Consider the following 14,497-nt stretch of genomic DNA (forward strand, 5'->3'; position numbering starts at 1 on the left):
GTATGTAGACCCGATAGTCTGTGTTTACTCCCTCTCCTCGTACCCAGGAATGGTATGCGTCGAGTTATCGCGGAGTTCTTGACCGGCAACTCTCAGACTTGTAGCCGGCTGCAAAACATAGAGCATTCTCGCCCATGACTTTTCGCTCCTGTTCTTCCACGCATGATTGGTCCCCCGCTGAACCGAGATATCGCCTCTCTTCATGACTCGCTTCTCTCCAGAGTCGAGGATCAGGTCAATCTCCCCTTCCAAGACGACTCCATAGTCCAAACTGATTGTGCGATGCATTGGCGATATAGCGCCAGGAGGTATATCGACGACGCGAAGGACTGTGCCTGTCGGCAGAGTAATGCCTGGAAGGTTTTCGGTGTAGTGTCGATATGTTTCAATATCTGCTTCGTCGTTCAGGTTGACGGGGAATTTGTCGGTCGCGTAGCAGAGGGCAAAGTCGACATTGTCTGGTAGGGTTTGGAAGGGAGCGTCCTCAGGTAAGGCGTCTGAAAAGGTCGTGGTGCCTTCAGAAGTGTGCGTTGTGACGAACCGCTTGATCGTTCTCAGATCCTTTCGTGCGTTGTCGGCAGGTGTTTTGTTGTCCATCCTGGTTGTGTATGTATGTGAATGCAGCCTGGTGAGCACAAATGCATGGAGGGGGAGAACTATTAGTATTAAAGAAAACTCGGCAGTTTCCTTTCAAGCCTGGCCGTGAATAGCTCAAAGTTTACTTCGGATGTGGAGGGCAAGGAGTGGTCCCGAGAAACTAAAACGTTCATCGGCTACGAAACGAGGGTAGCTATAGAGTAAGGACAGTGTATAATTCTTTTCTAAATCTCCAACTACGGCTTGATCCACTCAAATTTGTCCCCAATGTATCGATGTGCACGAATATCTCCAGACCTCGCGTGTCCCTCAAAGAGTTCAACCCGCGCAGCCCTCCCACAGAGCTGACCAAGCTCACCGCTTGCCTGAGCAGACTTGACTTCCTGATAGGTCACAGTGCGGAGGAACTTTCCCACCCACAAACCGCCAGTATATCTTGCCGCGTGCTTCGTGGGTAGAACGTGGTTTGTGCCAATACACTGATCGCAACAATGTTAGTCTTGGTGGCTTGCAAGAGGGATTCGGCACTTCTTACCTTGTCACCGAAAGAGACGCAGGTCATGGGGCCCAGAAATAATGCTCCGTAGTGTTGCATCTTGATAAGCGCCTCTCTGGGGTTCGCAGTGAGAATTTGTACATGTTCGGAAGCAAATTCGTCGGCAATCTGATAGGCCTCGTCAACCGTATCGGCGAGAATAACCTCCCCGTAGTCACGCCATGAGACACTAGCCACAGCTGCTGTCTTGAGAGAAGCCAGCTGATCATCGCAGTACTTTATGGCACTCTCTGCAACTTCAGCCGAGGTACAGATCAAGACAGCAGGTGTGTCTGGTCCATGCTCAGCCTGAGAAAGCAGATCGGTGGCGATCATGTACGGATCTGCTGTTTCATCCGCCACGATCAAAACTTCAGTTGGCCCGGCAAAGAGGTCGATTCCAATCTGGCCAAACAACTGCCTCTTTGCCTCGGCAACGAAAGCGTTGCCTGGTCCGGCGATGAAGTCGACCTTGGGGACAGTTTCCGTGCCGATCGCCATTGCTGCGACAGCTTGAATGCCACCAAGGATGAAGATCTCATCTGCCCCTGCGAGATGCATGGCGGCAACTGTGGCCAGGGGAATCTCACCCGCTGCGGGGGGCGTACAGGCTACTACATTTCTGACGCCAGCAACCTTGGCCGTCAAAATGGTCATGTGCGCAGAGGCCAACAAGGGGTACCGCCCTCCAGGGATATATCTAGACAGTCATTAGCACATAGAGAACTGTCAGTCTGAGATATAAAGTACTCACGCTCCAACTGAGTCAATAGGGTTGTTCTTCTGACCCAGAAATACACCAGGAGCCATCTCGATCTCAAACTCTTTGATTGAGTTCAACTGAGCCTCTGCAAACTTTCGAACGTTGGATTGCACTGCTTTGATATCTTTGATGACTTGCTCCGGGACTCGAGCAATGACTTGGTCAATGTCCTCCTTAGACAGCTTGAAACTGGAAGGAGACCATTTGTCGAATTGCTCGCTGTAACGCTGTACAGCAGCATCACCTTCTCGCCGGACGCTATCAATTACATCCTTGACTATCCTGGGGACATCAGGCAGTGAACCATTGGTGGCTTTACTCGTCGATTTGGCCGAGGCGGGGCGCTTGAGATGTGTTCGAGCCATGGTGGAATAAGTTTAACTTGGTGTTGCTAGTACCGTGAATACAAAAAGATGATCTGGAGTGTATTTCTTCTGTCTTCTCATTACGCCAGGTCGGCCCTTATAGCACACGATGTTGAGCCTCACTGGAATTCCATTCTGCCCCTTGATGCTCCCCGGTCTACTCCGTGCAGACCGGCACGTTCACGGATCGGCTTTGCGGGGGTGGGGCTCGGAAATGTGGGCGACGAATTTTGGTCGGACCAAACCCGGGCAAAGAAAGAAAACTTCCCAACATTGAGCCAAGACCAACCGTAACAGAAGCTCTGTCAAGACTTGGTAAGCTTATCTAATCATCTTCCTCACTGTGACAGCAAGTTCTAAGTTGGTATATCAAAATTAGCCAAAATGGGGCTTAAGATACATAATTTGTAATCTATTTAGCTACAAAATTAGGGATCTACCCTACATGAAATAGAGTAAGACAGAGTCAGTAAAGCTGTATGCCAGAAGATAAGCAAGACATAAGATTAAGATAATGAAATTAAATTATTATATATCTAGTATATATTTAGACAAAGAGCTAACAAGCTTAATAAGAATTGCATATAGTATATCTATTTCAGGGTGAAATTCCCTTGAGGAAATATCAATTGCAGTTTCATTTATCTACTAGATAGAGCCGTAGTTGAGTGTAATAGGTCTCGGAAGCCATCGTTTTCCTGAAGCAATCAGATGGTCTATCATAAACCGAAACCTGCATCAATGACCCCATTCTGTCCGGTTACTGATTTAGACACGACAAAAGCTTTAACTTGCTCCGCAACGTCTTCAACTGTGGCAAAACGCCCCAACTTATTTGTGTTGCGAGCAATTTCAAGTCGATCTGCGGGGAACGAAAGACCCCATTCCTGTACAAAGATGAGATTAAATCCCCGAACAACTGGAAGAGAATCGCATACAGTAAGTAATATGCCTGGTGAGATGGTGTTCACTCTGATTGACGGCGCAGCGATCTTGGCGAGGCATTTGCCGAGATGGATCTGTGCAGCTTTTGTGACTGCATACGGCTACACGGCGACAATCAGCGAATGAGAAGACTTCCTGGTGTCAGATTAACATACCACGCTGCTTCCGCTGGGGATGACTCCGGCTAAGCTGGCTGTAGATATAAAGACAGGCACACCAGCTTCTCGCTTGTTGCTCTCTTCAAGATAGCGCTTCGCCGCATGGAAAAGCCACAGATGGCTCTTAACATTGGCAACATAACATCGATCCCAGTCGTCATCGTCAACGTTATCATCGATGTCTGAGAACTGGCGCATCTTTGTCCATCCAACATTCGATATGACAACATCTAGACGACCGCCAAACCTCGATGCTGCATCTTCGACGAGTGATTTGATCTGCAGCTTGTCGCATGTATCCGCTTGAATGGCCTGTATCGAGATGTCGGAGCCTGCGTGCTTTTCATGACACTCGGCTTGTAGCTTTGATACTAGGTCTTTGGCGCGAGATTCGTTGCTGTTGAAGTTGATCACGACGTTCATTCCTAGGTTGACGGCTAGCATGCGAGCAATGGCTGCGCCGAGACCACTGCTTGCAGCTGTGACCAGGGCTACTTTGGACATAGACATTGTCTCTGCACGTGTGACTGTATCTGTTGATGAGAAATGCTTTCTTGTTGACTACATCGAGAACATACTGCTTGGTTACCGCGGGGTACGGCCTGGAATACCTACATTAGACAAAGCCAATCAAATTGCGGCCCGACATACCCCTCATCCCGAGACGGGCATCCTTGCGTCTCCCCGCAATTGTCCACAAGCCGAAGCATGGTTCGGGACCCTGCACTAAGCAGAACGTTCGGATGTGCAAGTCTAGGTCAACGAGGCCCTCTACCAACCTCGCCTCACTGTTCTGGAAACGCGCCCGAGCAATCTGGGCAGACCCGCTCAAGACATCAAGACCGAGTGTTGAAGAATCAACATGATGTTTATTAGGAATTCGGTAATTTATTACAATTTAGTGTATGCCCGCACCCAATTAATACTTTTCACATGATTGCATACGCCGCAACCAAGACACTCAACATTCCAAAATCGATTGACAAGCGACTACCAGAATTTCCATTGTCGGGGGAGACAGTCGCAGCGCTCGAAGTCGCCGCTGACCCGCTTGACGTAGCACTCGCAGTTTCAGCGGAAGATGTTCCAGTGCTGGTTTCACTGGGCTTTCCACCAGCTTGAATGACTGAATCGAGGCTGCGCCTGTTAGCATGTTTAATAAGATGAATGAAGCATGACTTACATATGGATGAGGCCGTTGTTGGTGAGGACATTCGCCTCGATTACCTTGGCGTTGTTGAAGAAGATATCGTCATTTATGATTCGAACTCGGACCTCGGTTTTGTTCAAAGTTCCAATCACTTGGCCGTCACGGAGGTAGTTGGAGTAGGTAACTTCGTTAAGGGTATGAGCCCTTGAGAATGTGTCAGTACATCCTCGCATGTGGAGGAGAAATAACTTACAGTAGCGCCCCACCCAGATCCTCCTTCGAAAGCTCAACATCGGGGCTTCCCGCGTCCTTGAACGCTTGGGTTGATGGTGCAAGACAAGTAACGTTCTTGGAGGCGTCGAGAGCGGGCCACAAACCCGCCTTGATAAGGGCGCCATTCAAGGCTGTAAGTCTCTTGTCGTCGGCAGCTTTGACCGTCTGGGAGCAGGATAGAGGGGGGAGAAGGACTCTGTATATGGATGTTAGCCTAGTCCCAGCGAGCCGGCTTGGAGTTCCTCACTTGTCCACGATCTGGAACCTGCTGGCATTCTTCTCACCCCAAGATCCATCGACAGCAGTCATCTTGATGTTTTGCTCCTCACCTGCTCGGAGATTGACGACTGCCCCGCTGATATCCCCATCCGCCCTCTTCCCCTTTTGCACTCTCGAAGCAAACACAACCTGACCGTCAGCATTGTTGCCGAACTGGCTCTGGATTTGAGGTCCTGCAGTTCTGTTGTTGAATTCTTCGCTCTTCAACAAAGTGGGAACCGACAGTCCTCGGGAAGCACTAAAATCTGTGGACGACAGAGAAGCTGCCATGCTATGATATGAAAAAAACACTTGGAGCATTGTCTGGTTCAATTCGGTCACGTCTGAGATGCTAGAGTCTTTGAGGTAGCTCTTGATAGCGTTATCGGTGGGAATCAAAATGGTGACGTTGCTGCCCTGGCTGGAAAGGGTCTCAGCCAGCACCTGAGGAGCCGCGCTGAGGAGGGAACGGAAGAGGGAAAGAGAATCGTAGTCGGCAATGGCACCAGCCAGGTTCTCAGATACATCCTGAGCGTTGACGAGCGAGAGAAGGGCAAAGCCCGCCGCTTTGATGGAGAAAGAACTTCGCATCCTGAATGATGGTAATGGAAATGCCAATTTCACGGACCTGAAGAAAAGAGAAGAGGATATAGAGCCTCAAAGCTGCTACGAGTGGCTCGCCGCTTATTATGTAGCAATTCCAATTCCAGGGCCGTGGCATCACCGTATTGAACCTGGCTGAGCCCAGACCCAGAAAGACCAGAGCCTGCTTTGCCATTGACGAATGGACGACGTCGCAAATAAGCCACAGTGAGCATCGTAGGTAGGGGTGATGCGCTAAGTGAAGTGGCAGTCAGCAAAATGATTGAAGTGGTGGCGCCGAGCTGAAAACTAGTGGCCAGCCCTTGCCCGCACAGCCCTATCATCCCTTTTTTAGGCCACTAAATTCTCACCCGCCTCCGCCTTCATGTACGGTAACTAAAACGGCTTATTCGTATTGGGGCTGAAGCGAAATGATGCAGGCTCGGAAGACAAAGACACTATTGAGAGATCTCCGTTTTCGAAAGGAGGATCGGAGAATTCCAGTGGTTAATCGATTAACTATAAAGAGTGGCTTTGTTTTGGACATGTCGTGGTTGCAGATCAATTCTTCTTGCTGTACTTACGCTGGTGGGAAGATTTCGAAGACGTGCAGCCCGCTGCTGTCGGCTGTCGGCTTGCAGCATGTAAGCCAATACCTTCAGCCCCTTACGCGAGGATGACATGTCAGTGAATTTTAACAGGTAAATGTCTGACAAGGTGCATTTCAGCCCCAACGTAACTAACAACTCGAATGCCAGAGCTTTTCTCTACGCTGCTCTGAGGAATCAACTCCTTACTGGGTGGCATGCAGACATTGAGCAGACTTCTGAGACTCATCGAGCCGGAAAGTGGCTAGAGGGAATGTATACACAGAATGAGAACCAAAATAATATTTATAGGTAAATGAAGGCAAGAACTCTATAAGAAGAGAAATTTAATCAGACTGAGACCTCCATACCATCACAGCCTAGGCTTAGAGATTACATGCTTCGCGCAACTCGTCGTCCGACATGCCCGTATCGCCAACTCTTGTGCCGTCATTGCAGTACGTACCACTCTGCTCAATAACAACAGCAGCCGCAGCCTCATCCTTGTTGTCCTCATTGACATCCATACATTCCGAAATAGCCTCGGTGACGCGACTGTTCCTGAACACACCTTGGACAGGATATGAGTAGGCATCACCATTCGCGAAATGCTGTGTCAGCTAGTGTACGAAACTGTTAGTCTGTGTGCAGTTCAGTTCAGGGGGGAATCATATTTACCATGGCGTGGTATCGGATGTTGGCCTTGCTTTGGATGGCAACTACTTGGCATAAAGCTGCCTTGCCGGGATCGACTACAGTGTTGATGGTCACCCTGCTCATAGTCTAGCTCCGTTAGCGCTATGTCACGACGTGTAGGTAGGGGGGGCCTTACCCGGACTATCTCAGAGTCCTCTCCGCCGTTGAAGTTCATGTCGACCTTCTTCCCTACCCACTTACCCGAGACGTCGAGCTTGCCATTAACCTTGGCCCAGATCATCTCCGGAAGGCCAATGTCCCACTCCATGCCGCCTCCGATGGTACCGCCGATCTCGCCGCCTGACTCCCATCCCATCTGGGTATTCCAGTTGACTTTGGTGCCCTTCTCGACTTGGAGATAGAGGTCGATTCCCATCTCGACGGGCTTATCTGCCTGGCGGTTGTACACAACGTGTGAGGTCCTGACAGTCTCCATCTGGCGCTCCCTGCTAGATGTTAGTGAAGTGTGATACTGGCGGGTGGAGGGTAACTACTCAAAGGGCTTCGAGTTGAGTTCCTCGAATGTTGGTGTGAAGTTGGGCTCGTCGAGAGTCACCTTCAGAGGCCTGGCTTTGGAGAACATGGGGATCATGTTTTCAATGACATCGCGTGCGTTGAGTCTAATACCCAGGAGCATTCCCTGATCTGAATCACCGCGAGGGATTCTCTGCATGACAGGGGGAAAGTCCATGTAGTTCCCAGCGTCGAGTTTACAGTTGCCATCACCGCCGCACTTGTTGGACATCTCGAGGACTATCCGCCCAACGCCACCTTTGAAACCACCGTCATGCATCTCAAACACGTTGAAGTAATCACTCCAGGGATCCCACCTAACAGTACCGAAGCGGTGGTGGGTGTCATCTGGGACCTTCACGCCTGCTTCCTCGATGGTACCGTCCGTGTAGGCTACGCGGATGTAGCGGAGAGAACCGGAGCTCGCGACTGCTTCGATCTCTTTGATGAAAACGCCCTTGTTCCACTTGGCGAAGCAGTAGCCTTCACCGCTCGCGCTCCTCCTCACGCGCTTGAGAGGCGTGTACATAAAGTCCGGCACAACTTTGCAGTTATCTGCGGGAATGGGAGGTGAGTTGGATTCCTCAGATCCGCCGCCTCCCGGAGCATTTGGGATAATGAGGTCGGGCTTCTTGATCTCCGAGCTATCGTCGCCGGATCGGTTGCCGCCACAGATGTTGTATGCGGTAACGGTCGTGTTGGGAAAGGTTGCTTGGATGCTGTGAAGATCGGCTCTTCCATCGCCGTTGAGGTCTGGGAAGTACTGACACGAACCGGCGTAGCAACCGCCATAGGCTGGGAAGGGACCCCCACGCTCCTGAATCTCCCAATGGTACCGCGACCCAGCGATGTCTTTGCGGCCTTTGTTGTAGTAGACAAAAGAATCCCCCGAGAACTTCTTAACCCAGATGGCATCATCTCGCCCATCACCGTCAACATCAGCAAAACGCATGTTGGCGCGATCATGTCCCTTGGTACCAAAGAACTGGTCGATATATGTCCAGGAACCTTTAGGATCCTGCGTCCATCCCCAGATCCTGCCGTTCTTCTCAAGACAGAGATAGTCACTTAGCCCGTTGCCAGTGACATCGGCCAACTGAACAGCTAGGTCTCCAAAGCCGATGCCTCGCTTCTCAGGACAAGAGAGCTCCGGTGCTGGGTTAGAAAGGTACTGCCAGCTGAAGCCACCGCCAGGAGTGTAGTTGTTCTTCCAAACAGAGACATGATTCTTGTTATCGGGATCGACCCAGACAATGTCACACTTGCCGTCGCCATCCCAATCTGCAAGATGGATATCTCGTCGGTCCAGGTCACGCTGTGGCTTAAAGAAGGCCCTTTGTATGGGACCCCAGTAGCTGTCCTTGTCCGTGATGAAGTCCTTGCCAGTGTTGGGATAAAAGTCCATCTCTCCCTTTGACAAGACCCAGACATAGTCATCACGACCGTTTCCTGTCATGTCGCAGTATTTGTTGCCGTCGCCCTTGAGCTTGGTGCCTCCGTAGCCTTTGTTCTTCCACACGCGCAGCTTGAACGTGTGCTTGCCATCGCTTCCCTTGGAGTGCTCCATGTAAACGTAGTCCTGCTTGCCAAGGAGACCAAAATCTTGGTGCTCGCCGTAGATTCTAGCGAAATGGATCCTATTCCTGATCCCCTTTGCAAACCCGCCTGTGTGCGTCGGCCCCAATGTCTTGCCTTTGTAGTAGCCCGGACGCCAAGCTACCTTCAAGCCATCCCCTTCTTTGCCAACACCACAGCTGCGATGATTGGTCCAGAGAAACGTTTCGCCTTGGTCGCCTACCCAAGCCCAGTCATCGCGGCCGTCGCCATCGATATCAGCAAGTCGCACTTTGTTCTGGGGATATCTGGGGTCGGCAGCTCTCCACAGGCCCTTGTAGACAAAGGTGGGTGGTTTGTCGCCTCCTCCATTACCTTGGTTGATGCTGGCATAGACGGCGCCATCAGACCCGATACAAGCAAAGTCGTCGAGGCCGTCGCCGTTGAGATCAATGAACACAACTCCTTTGATCATGCAGTTATCGTGGACATCCAGATCGGTGCTGATCTTGGTGAACTTGCCTGCACCATCATTCCGTCGGATAGCGTAGACCACATTACCCGCCAAGTTCTCAACCCAGCCCAGAAGATCATCTCGGTCTGAGCGGAATATGCGAGCAAAGAACCACTGACCCCTGTCCCAGTCACTCGCGATAGTGATGAGAGTGCCCATCTCTTGACTGTCATGTTCGTAGGTGCCGTCGTCAAAGCCACTGCCTCTCTATGTCTGAGAACCAGCATTAACGCCATCGCCAGGACTTTTGCGACACGTCTTTCCAGAGTCGCCTGCAAGATCGGCTAGAAGAGGATCACTATCTCATCCTCCGCTTATTAAAACGCAGACCAAAATGCCCTGGCCATCTTTCTAAAGCTATAGTCAGTCAGGTATATGCCATCACCCAGATTATCTAGCATTATAAAACCATCTAGATTTATAAGAAAGATAGGCTTTCCTTACTTATTTAGCTTTAAGACTATAGCGTAATATTTAATATTAATAGGTCTATATAGACTTTTAGCTTTAGGTTTATTAATTAAAAAAATAGTAAAAAAAATAATAATAGTTTTATTTAAGATATTTAACTTAAAATTAAGTAATATTAACTTAAGTCTTTTATATTAATTATTTATATTAATATTAATAAAAATAAAATTTAATTTATATTTATAATAAATGTTATATAATAGGCAGAGGTTATATAACCTCTACCCTCTTAAAGGGTTATATCTATAGCTTTAGACTTTAAATTTAACTATCTTTACCTTAAATATAATATACCTACCTATATATATAAATTTATAAATTAATAAGTAAGACTTATTAATAGTTAAGTATTATATATTAAGTATAATATTATAATTTAGCCTTATTTAGCTAAATATTATAATAATAAAGCTTTAATATATTATTAATTTATAAAATAATATAGCTAAAAATTACTTATTTTTTTTCTTACTATTAGCCTTATAAGGTTATTAAGCTTTTAACTTTATATATAAAGGCTTAAATAATAAGGCCCCTATAGTAGGCCTATATCTTAAAGGTTAAAATTATATAAAGTTTATCTGCCTTAATAGTATAATTGCTACCTTAATTAAGCAGTATTAATACTGCCTTTATATTACGACCCTAGTGTTTACATCACGTATATACAAGGGGCCCACAATTTTCATCTAATAAGAACGCAACTAATATTAAAGGACGAACCTAATAATAGACTAATCCTATATAGGACTAACTAATATTAGACCGACAGCAGTTTAGGAATGCATTACGCCAGGACTGACGATAACCTTATATATAGTTAACCCTACTAAAGACATTCTAGTATATATATATATTTATTTAGTATTAAATAGAACTTAGCTTACTAGCTATTAATAAAGCATTTTTATATTAATAAGCCTAATATATATTACTTAATTATTAAAAGATATAATACCTTATAAAGCTTAGTATTATGCCCTATATTATCTGTAAATATAAACCTAATATAGATTAGTTTACCTATTTAAAAACCTAACTGTTATATATTAATAGCTCTTATTTAGACTATACTGCATAACGCTAAGTAATACTAATATAATAGTACTTATAACTTCTATCCAACCTCCTAACGCTAGATGTATATAGTATACCCTGTAATAGGAAGTTCTCCCTAATATAAAGGATATTCCTATAGAAACTAATAAAGAAGAAGAAAAAGATATTACTTTAGCTTACCTAACTACCTATAAAGGGGAAATTGTAAAGTTTAGGCATAAGTTTATATATTTTAGCTAGCAGTATAATATACTATTAAGTAATTCTAAGGAGAATGCTAGGATTTTCTAGAATTAAATTAAAGGACTAAAGAAGAAGGTAACTAAACTTATTAGATTTACTAAAGCCTTTAGGGCTAAAGTAGAGAAAAGTCAGAAGCTTTATAGAGAGTATATTAAGTATATTACAGCACTTACTATTATAGAAAAGGATTCTAGAGAAATTTTACAACCCTATTAGCTAGATTTATTTAATGGCAATATAGATAAGCTTTAAGGATTCCTTACCAGTCTCTAAAGTTATTAGATATATTACCCTATTTAGTTTATTACTAAAGAACTTAAGGTTAAATATAAAATAGGATTCCTTAAAGATAAAGTATTATAACTTATAGAACCTATTATCTATAATTATATTAATAATTCTAAAGAGAAATAATAGGAAATAATAAAGTATATCTATAAAAAGTATAAACACTTTAAAGATAAACTTAAGAATGCCTTTAGAGTTATAGATAAAAAATAAACTGTAGAAATGAAAATCTAATAACTTAAATAATAAGGATTTGCAGCAGACTATTTAGCTGAATATTGCTATTAGGCAGCTAGACTTAATTAAGGCAAAAAAGCATATATAGTATAGGTATATTTAGGACTTAAGTTAAAAGTTAAGGATGCCATAGTTAATATTAGATTTAAGCCTAAGAACCTAAATGAACTAGCTAATATTGCTATAGAAATTAATAATTAATAATTTGAATGGCAATAAGAAAAGCAAGCTAAAAAGAATAGAGGATTATATAACCCTTAATAAAATATAAAATAATAGAATGCTAATTAAAGTAAGAAATAACTACCTAATATTTAGTATAGTACAGAACTAGGACCTATAATTCTAGGAGCCATGCAATATAATAATAATTAAAAGCAATATAATATATTAAAGGTTAAATACTATAATTGCAATCAATTTAGATATATCGCTAATAAATACCTATAACTAAAATAACCTAAAGACCTTAACTATAGTAAATAAATACTAAAAGCTACTAATAAATAAAACCTGCAGATAGTTATCTAGACTTAAACCCTAGGGATAATGTAAAGCGTATATAATATATTATAAGATACTGTATTTAGGAAAAGTTATATAAGCTATAAATAGTAATAATATGCCAGTAGTTCTATATAAGAACTATAAAATGAATTTCTAATTAAGGAAGATGTAAAAAAGGGCAATATACTATATATTCTAATACTATATAATTAAAAGGCATAGGAATACTGCAAGAAGGCTAGAGAAGACCTAGCCTATTAAGAGGTAGAATAAAAATAATAGCAGGAAGTATACTAGAAATAGAAAGCAGAAAAGAAAGCCATTAAAATAGAAACGTTAGGAATAATAAGATAATAAAGTATATTAAAAGGGAAGGAAATAATATAATATATTAATGTAATCCTAACCTGAACTACAATTTAAGCCACTAAAGAAGTGGTAAGAGCAGAAAGACTAGCAGGAGATAACCTATATATAAAAAAACATTAAAAAGATTAAAATATAGGATATAGAGGAGGCACAGTATATATAACTGCATAATATCTTTAAAAGGAAGATAAATAATTAAAGTAAAAGTAAAAGTAACCTTATAAACCTTTATATAATAAATAAGGACTGAGGATCTAGACTTTTAGAGAAGAAATATATATTTAAAGGGCCAGGAAATATATTAATATAGATAACTTATTAATAATTTATATCTATACTTACTATATAGAAGATACTATAAATCCATTATATAAAAAACTAAAGTTTAACCCTTAAGATTATATAATAATACTACCTATATATCTAGAATATAATAAATTATTATAAATATCTTGCAGATATTACTAATATATTAAGTATAGATAGGAAAAGGAAGATAATAATTACTTTCCTATTATAATACTAGAAACACTTAATAATAAGCTATACTAAAGAGAGAAAATGGAAAAATATCTATTAAATATATAATATAAAAACCTTAAAGTATTAAAACTTTAATTCTATATGGCCTACTATAGAGAAGTCTAGAAGGATAAAAATATATAAGCAGAACTATAATAGATAATTTAAGATATTACCTTAATAGAAAAAGAGTTTAATTAATAGCATAAAGATAATAGTAATAAATAGTCTATAGATAATATTAGCTTAGAAGAATTAAAAGAAGTTATAATATAGCTAGAAATATAAGATAAAATACTAGAGAAGCTAAAGAAGTTTTTTAATATATCCTGTAATAATAGAAATAAACTTACCTAAAAATAAAAGGAAGCCTAAAGGAAATATAATAGATATAAGTAGGAATTTATAAAGGGATAACACGCTATAAGTAAAGTAGAATATATAGAAGGCTATATAGACCCTAAAAAGTATTATAAAAGTTACCTTAATATTAGTGGAGTGCTATATAAGTAATAGATAATAGAGTTATAATAATATGAATTATAACTAAAAATAGTTAAGAAATAATATAAGGAATTAGAAGACTGTTATTAATAATAGATATTTAATAATGAATTTATTAATGACTGCACTAACAGTAAGGGTTGCTATAATAGTAATTATAAATAAACCTATTAAGATACTTTAGGAAAAGAGATATGCCTTCTATAATAATAGAGCTATAAAAGCGTAAAAGCTAAGAATGAGAATAACTTAGACCTATAAGAGCTTTAGAAGCTATATAAGACAATAGACCTAACTGCCTAGTACTATAAGCTTAAATTAAGGGGAGATAGCTAAACGCTTAGATTGATAGTAAAGTAAAAAAGAACTTTATTAACCTAAAAATAGTTATAAAGCTAAAGCTACTATAGAGAAAAAAGAAATAGACCTATTGCCTTATTAATATAGAAGGATAGTTCTTTAATTATAATAATAGTATTATTAACTAAAAAATTAATTACTTTAAGGTCTTTATTAAAGGGAAGAATTAAGGAATTAGTTTTAATATTATACCTTTAGGAAAGGAGATAGACATTATCCTAGGTATAGATTAGCTAAAATAACAAAACCTATATATTAACTAGAAGATTGGCTAAGTTATATTCCTAAATAACTCTAATAGTAATAATAGAATAATTATAAAAAGTAATAAGAGATCTTAAATACTAACTAAAAGAGATAGCAGTAATAAAAGTAAAAATAAGAAATTGCCACCTCTAAAAGGAGCATAACATAAGCATAAGAAAGGCATAAAGAACAAAATAGAAA

At 41.9% G+C, this 14,497-nt stretch overlaps 5 protein-coding genes; all 5 read right to left on the minus strand.

The window, feature by feature from the left end:
• Positions 1 to 24: 24 nt before the first annotated feature.
• FFUJ_03753 (related to Cupin domain protein) lies at positions 25 to 597 on the minus strand (the record flags this gene model as incomplete). The annotated part of the gene is made up of 1 exon (XM_023573039.1): positions 25 to 597. The coding sequence occupies one exon, from the start codon at positions 595 to 597 to the stop codon at positions 25 to 27; it is 573 nt and encodes a 190-aa protein (XP_023427059.1).
• Positions 598 to 833: 236 nt separating this feature from the next.
• FFUJ_03752 (HIS-3 histidine biosynthesis trifunctional protein) lies at positions 834 to 2,260 on the minus strand (the record flags this gene model as incomplete). XM_023573041.1 has 3 exons in its annotated part: positions 834 to 1,076; positions 1,133 to 1,832; positions 1,887 to 2,260. The coding sequence occupies 3 exons, from the start codon at positions 2,258 to 2,260 to the stop codon at positions 834 to 836; spliced, it is 1,317 nt and encodes a 438-aa protein (XP_023427060.1).
• A 719-nt stretch (positions 2,261 to 2,979) lies between these two features.
• Positions 2,980 to 3,873, minus strand: FFUJ_03751 (related to cis-1,2-dihydro-1,2-dihydroxynaphthalene dehydrogenase; the record flags this gene model as incomplete). XM_023573042.1 has 3 exons in its annotated part: positions 2,980 to 3,147; positions 3,199 to 3,306; positions 3,361 to 3,873. 3 exons carry the CDS (start codon positions 3,871 to 3,873, stop codon positions 2,980 to 2,982), a joined length of 789 nt encoding a protein of 262 aa, XP_023427061.1.
• Positions 3,874 to 4,292: 419 nt separating this feature from the next.
• On the minus strand, positions 4,293 to 5,635 carry FFUJ_03750 (uncharacterized protein; the record flags this gene model as incomplete). XM_023573043.1 has 4 exons in its annotated part: positions 4,293 to 4,500; positions 4,547 to 4,717; positions 4,767 to 4,982; positions 5,034 to 5,635. 4 exons carry the CDS (start codon positions 5,633 to 5,635, stop codon positions 4,293 to 4,295), a joined length of 1,197 nt encoding a protein of 398 aa, XP_023427062.1.
• A 964-nt stretch (positions 5,636 to 6,599) lies between these two features.
• FFUJ_03749 (uncharacterized protein) lies at positions 6,600 to 9,649 on the minus strand (the record flags this gene model as incomplete). XM_023573044.1 has 4 exons in its annotated part: positions 6,600 to 6,833; positions 6,892 to 6,996; positions 7,046 to 7,355; positions 7,404 to 9,649. 4 exons carry the CDS (start codon positions 9,647 to 9,649, stop codon positions 6,600 to 6,602), a joined length of 2,895 nt encoding a protein of 964 aa, XP_023427063.1.
• Between the last annotated feature and the right edge of the window lie 4,848 nt (positions 9,650 to 14,497).

This window comes from Fusarium fujikuroi, chromosome FFUJ_chr02 (assembly GCF_900079805.1).
Source record: "Fusarium fujikuroi IMI 58289 draft genome, chromosome FFUJ_chr02".
In the NCBI taxonomy this organism is placed as follows: domain Eukaryota; kingdom Fungi; phylum Ascomycota; class Sordariomycetes; order Hypocreales; family Nectriaceae; genus Fusarium; species Fusarium fujikuroi.